At 34.6% G+C, this 6,250-nt stretch overlaps 1 protein-coding gene across 1 annotated transcript; it reads left to right on the plus strand.

Annotated features, from left to right (window-relative positions):
- Positions 1-306: 306 nt before the first annotated feature.
- LOC125829015 (acetate--CoA ligase CCL3-like) lies at positions 307-4,998 on the plus strand. Its single transcript, XM_049508297.1, has 3 exons — positions 307-741; positions 2,534-3,124; positions 3,886-4,998. The coding sequence occupies exons 1-3, from the start codon at positions 526-528 to the stop codon at positions 4,780-4,782; spliced, it is 1,704 nt and encodes a 567-aa protein (XP_049364254.1). The 5' UTR covers positions 307-525; the 3' UTR covers positions 4,783-4,998.
- The last annotated feature ends 1,252 nt before the right edge of the window (positions 4,999-6,250 follow it).

Consider the following 6,250-nt stretch of genomic DNA (forward strand, 5'->3'; position numbering starts at 1 on the left):
CACAATTAAGAATTATGAAGGTTGAAGGTGAAAGAATCTCTAAAACACATTATTATATCTAACAAAGAAAATATATTATAATGATAGATGCAAAGTTGAGTAATTGACTATATAGATTCTTTTAAATATTAAAAATAAAATAAACAAATAAAAAAGAAGTCGGAAAAAAATTTAAATATAAACAAAGGTCATAGAAAAATATTACATAGCCTTATCTTTTTATTAGATATATTTTTTCAATCTATGTATAATTAATACTTATATATCATTTAAGAATATATACTTGGGCTCTGCACACCACTATTTAGTCTACAACTACTTTGAATCTTTTGATTAAACAACAATACTTGTCTTTTCTGCTCGTCAGTCATCACGCATTCACCATAGCCAACCTATCCAATTTAAAAGGACGAGAAATCAAACGTCGCTCATCACTACGCTACAGTCACATATATATTATTTTAAGCTCCATTTTTTCCTTAAACTCATCTTCTCGTAAAGTCCAAAGGGAGAGAGAGGGGAAAAATGGTGGTGGAGAGAGATATCGATGATCTTCCAAAGAATGCGGCAAACTACACAGCTCTCACGCCGTTATCCTTCTTGGAAAGGGCGGCCATGATTTATCCCAACAGAAAATCATTAATTCATGGGTCCGTTGAATACACATGGCTTCAGACTTATCGCCGTTGCTGTAAACTGGCTTCTGCTCTTACCAAACGCTCCATCACTTTCGGAAGCACGGTATGTTTTGGTTTTCAACAATAATAGATTGGAACACTCTGTATAGAGTTATAAAATATCTGCTTGCCCATTAGTGTTTTCTTGTGGTGCTCAGGACTAAGAGTAAATATGCTTTTGCAATAAGGTGGTGATTTGGTTTATGTTCGGTTTGACTCTCCATATTTTTGAAGAGTGCGAGCAACGTAGGCTAGATCTAATTATTGGATGTACTGCCAATTAAATAATTAGACAGACTATCAGTTAGCATAGTATTTCATTGACTGAACCAAATAACTTTCCTCTGTACTGAACCAATCCGATATGATTCCTAAAAGTCCATTTTATTTCTTGGTAGCATTACAGATGAGATACTTGTAGTTAGTCATATAGGAGTTGATCCCAAAGACTAGATTTATATGAGGGTCTTTGCACTATAGCGTTGTGACTTTTCGTAGGTTTTCTGGCATTGATTTATCTCACCATCTTGATCTATATGACAGCTCTGATACTGTGTTTTCCAAGATTCGCAATATGGATAAGGGTAATTCTTGGACACTAGTCCATGTAAAATTGATTAATGAAATTACAAAGCGGAGAAATTGCATTAGACATGACTTGGTGTGAGTCTCAGGGACATTTTCTGCTCCTTTAGAGTGCTTTTTCCCTAGTTGCAGGAGGGAGTATTATCCAAAATTGATGTGTATGTCTTTACTTGTTCTATGTTTTCTTCAAATATTTATTTACTAGTTCTGAAATTTGAAATTACCTCTTCTAATGTAGTGTTGCCATTAAGCTAACCTTGATACCACAGAATGCTCATCTTCAAGTTCTGTCTATTGCTAAATGAGAATTTGGCATGTCAATCAACTGCTTCAACTTGAATGGTTTAGAACGAGCTGTTTTATATCTTCACTCCATACTCTCACTTCCAATCTTTATGGATCACCAAACTAATACAAATTGACCATATATGTTAGTTCAATTTTCTGGATATACGAGAGAAAAGAAGAGGAATACTTATTTGGCCTCCTTGGAGATCAGAAAGGAAAACCTTTTAATAAAGGTAATAAATAAGCTAGCAGGGATCCTTGGCTGTTGGAGATTATGCATACAATAACATAAACAATGTACAAATTCTACAAACTAATCTCACATTATCCCATGTCCTTGTGGAGCAAATGAGTCGGTGGAGGCAGATTGGCCTTTAGTTTGGGAATTACACAACAGTGTTTGATTTATTGACATATATCTAGTAGGTTCATTACATGGTTTTGTGCTTTGCATTTCTGTAAGTTCATTCTCTCAATAGAGGTTTTGTTAGGAAGCCCGTAAATTCCAAGAATTCTTTCAGATTATCTACATAATCTGTTTTGCACTATTAAGCTAATTAAGCTAAACCTATTGTCTTCAAAGAAGAGGGGTAGAATTTGTGCTTTGCATTTCTGTAAGTTCATTCTCTCAATAGAGGTTTTGTTAGGAAGCCCGTAAATTCCAAGAATTCTTTCAGATTATCTACATAATCTGTTTTTCACTATTAAGCTAATTAAGCTAAACCTATTGTCTTCAAAGAAGAGGGGTAGAATTAATTGAAAAACTTGTAGTTCGGAGATAAATGCTCATGTTTTGAATTGCTTCTTCTCAGGATGGACAGAAACTAAAATATTTGTTTGTTTCTTCATATGAATTGAAATGACATGATTTAAACTCTCTATCAGTTCTTATGGATGTACAATGTTATCCTCTTGAGAAAATGCAGTTTTCTGGTATCCAACAGGAACCTTATAAGTCTTTCCCTTTATTGGCTTCATGTCAGGTTGCTGTGATTGCGCCAAATGTTCCTGCTATGTATGAAGCTCATTTTGGAATTCCAATGGCTGGAGCTGTTTTAAATGCTGTCAACGTTCGTTTAAATGCAGACACAATTGCTTTTCTTTTGGGCCATTGCTCAGCTGCAGTTGTCATGGTGGACCAAGAATTCTTTCCATTGGCTGAGGAAGCTTTAAAAATTTTAGAAGATAAGAGTGAAGGAAAATCAAATCGACCACTTATTGTAGTTATTGCTGATAAAAATTGTGATCCCACCCCACTTCAATATGCTTTAGAGAAAGGGGCAGTTGAATATGATAATTTCTTGGAAACTGGGGCCCCAGACTTTCCATGGAAGCCACCACAGGATGAGTGGCAGAGTATTGCTCTGGGCTATACTTCTGGTACGACAGCTAGTCCTAAAGGAGTGGTGCTTCATCATCGTGGTGCGTATCTTATGGCTTTAAGTAATGCCGTTGTTTGGAGTATGAAAGAGGGAGCTGTGTACCTTTGGACTCTACCAATGTTTCACTGCAATGGTTGGTGTTTCACTTGGACACTTGCAGCAATTTGTGGGACCAACATATGCCTTAGACAGGTGATCTCTTGGTCCTTTTCTTTCACATGGAGTTTTCTATGTTATATTTATGTTACTTATAATAGCAGAGTCGATCATGATCATGAAATATCGTTGGACATATGTAGTTGATAATGAGATACTGTGCTTTGACCTGACAATTTTGCAATAGAAGTAACAATGAACAGATAGAAGTCATGATAGTCTATTTTCACCACATTGGTCCACTTCTTCAGTTTCCGCGAGTATTTTACAAAAGATGCATATCTAGTGATTTGTACATGTACAAAGAATTAGGGTGATCTATCAAGAAATGCTGGAAAACTGAAAGGATAGCATAGGTGGTGATATATGCAACAAAAACTATATTGTCTTCTGATCATACAAATGACCAAACAAAAATCAATGACATCCTATTGTTCCAACTACGAGGGTTAGAAACAATTATTCAGTGTTTTATCTTGAAATAGGTTAAAGGAATAGAAGAATATTGAAGAGAAATATATTGTCTTAGCATATACGTTTAACAAAGTAACACCGTGTCTACTTCCTAATTAAAATCTCAGAGATTAATGCACGAGTTGAATCTGAATTTTTTTGAATATACTAAGAGGAGGAGGGGCACATGCCATTTTGGTCTATATCTGAAATAAAAGAACAAAAGTAGCTAGAAAAGATAATGGCTTTGAGGCAGGTCAAATATATTGATGTATTTCTCCCTGCTTCTTGCTTTTGGCTCTTGACAAGGTTGCCTTTTGTTTTTTTGAGTGGTCCATATGCAGGTAACTGCAAAGGCTGTTTATTCTGCCATAGCTCACCATGGTGTAACCCATTTCTCTGCTGCACCTGTGGTGCTCAATACCATAGTTAATGCTTCAAAAGAGGAGACCATCCTTCCCCTGCCTCGGCTAGTACATGTAAGCACTGCTGGTGCTTCTCCTCCTCCTCCTGTTCTTGCTGCAATGACTCAACGTGGCTTCCGTGTCTTACACACTTATGGCCTTTCTGAAACCTATGGCCCCTCCACTATATGCACATGGAAGCCTGAGTGGGATTTACTTCCCACAGATGTTCAAGCGCGTCTCAATGCACGTCAAGGTGTCAGATATGTAAGCCTGGAGCATCTAGATGTAGTTAACCCCACGGACATGATACCTGTTCCTGCCGATGGGAAAACGATGGGAGAAATCGTCTTCAGGGGTAATGTTGTGATGAAAGGCTACCTGAAGAACCCGAAAGCCAATGAAGCTGCTTTTGCAGGAGGTTGGTATCACTCTGGTGATCTTGCTGTAAAACATCCTGATGGATATATTGAAATAAAAGACAGATCAAAAGACATCATCATATCTGGTGGTGAAAATATTAGTAGTGTTGAGGTCGAGAATATCCTATATCAACACCCAGCAATACTGGAGGTCTCTGTAGTTGCAAGGCCTGATGAGCAATGGGGAGAGTCACCTTGTGCATTTGTGACATTAAAGCCTGCTGTAAAGGAAACAGATCAGCAACAGGTTGCAGAGGATATTATGAAATTTAGTCGATCAAAGATGCCTAGGTACTGGGTCCCAAAGTCAGTGTTTTTCGGACCATTGCCAAAGACAGCTACAGGAAAAATACAGAAGCACTTGTTAAGGGCAAAGGCAAAGGAGATGGGACCATTGAAGAAGAGTAGATTGTAAATGTAACACGATTTTGTCTTTGTAATTCTAAGACGTCTGCTGTTTGAAGTGCTTGGTCTATGCATCTCTGTGTATCCATGATCTTCCTTGTAGATAAATAAGGTTATATTTCAGATTTTTGCTAGATAATCATGGAAGGGTACCATGTAAGTTTTTGTTATCATGAACTGTTGGTGTTCATTGTATTTTAAACTGAATGGTAACTATTGGTCTTTAGATGATTCTTATGGAACAACATCTTTAATTGTATACTTCTTTCCTCTTGACAATTTCTTTTTTCTTTAAACACTTGAGATTGATAGAATTGCATGCATATTGTTTGTAATTTCTACTATACTTCTTTCCCAATCTCCCTATCATTTCTTATTTTTTTGGGCCGATTTTTTAAGTATACAACTTAACAATTGTATTTACACCAACATAGCAATACTTTTTTTTTCAATTATATAGCAATATTTATTTTTTCAAAAGTAGAATTTAATTTTTTTTTTAAATTCCAAATCAGCCAAGCTTATCCCGATTTCCATAAATTTCTCCAATAATTTTACCTTCCCTAAATTATTCAAATATGTTAAAAAAATAAATCGGAACAATAAAATAAATAATAAAAAGAAAAAGAAAAATCGGAAATTAAAGCATGACAGCCCACAATTTATTTTTTAATTCCTTAATTTTCTCCCCCTCTTTTATTTACCTTCCATAAATATCTCCAATATAGTTATTGCTTCTCTCTCATAATTCTAATCAAAATCAGACTCTATACCTTCACTATTCTAAAAGTGTGTTCAATGGATTTTTTTCAGCACGACGGGAGATGGAATGAAACTAGTATTCACCATAATAATTGCTTCGATTATGGTTGTTTTAAAGTATATTTATTGGTTTTATTGATTTTTTATATAAATATATATATTGTTATAGCTTTATTGATTGGTATTTTTTGGATGGAATTTGTAAAACATAAACTATATTGTTCTCAATTGCTTTGCACCATACGTAGGTACTCGCCTATAGTTAAATTATTGGTTAATTAGTGGTTTATATATTGGTGTAGTCCATATGTTTTTTAGTTAGTGGCGTATATACACCAAAATATTATGGTGTATTTTTGTTGAATTTTTATGTTATTTATCGGGTTATTCTACTAGGCACTATTATTTATTTTGTATCTACCAAAAACAAAACACCAACAAATATAAAATAAGATTTTATAAAGTTTTGTTATATGACAGTGGTTAGTTTGTTTATTGGTATTGTTTGGTTAGTTTGTAGTTCAAATGATGATATATATATCAATTTGAAGTGTACACAAATTTTTAATCCTAATATACACCATAATTATTGTAATTACTAAAATTTATACCAATTTTGCATAGCATTTAAACCAGTAAATTAATTTTAGCATTCTTTATCATAAATTATACCACTATAATACACAAATATAAGTTGGATTGTTTTGAAGTATTTT

Source organism: Solanum verrucosum, unplaced genomic scaffold (assembly GCF_900185275.1).
Source record: "Solanum verrucosum unplaced genomic scaffold, falcon-dt-bn FXZP01000007.1, whole genome shotgun sequence".
Lineage (NCBI taxonomy): Eukaryota > Viridiplantae > Streptophyta > Magnoliopsida > Solanales > Solanaceae > Solanum > Solanum verrucosum.

Bases quoted from the DNA above. Each gene is read 5' to 3' on its own strand.
- LOC125829015 (XM_049508297.1), top strand. From the start codon at position 526: ATGGTGGTGGAGAGAGATATCGATGATCTTCCAAAGAATGCGGCAAAC. The intron at 742-2,533 runs GTATGTTTTGGT...GCTTCATGTCAG, and splicing joins CCATCACTTTCGGAAGCACG to GTTGCTGTGATTGCGCCAAA. The intron at 3,125-3,885 runs GTGATCTCTTGG...GTCCATATGCAG, and splicing joins CCAACATATGCCTTAGACAG to GTAACTGCAAAGGCTGTTTA.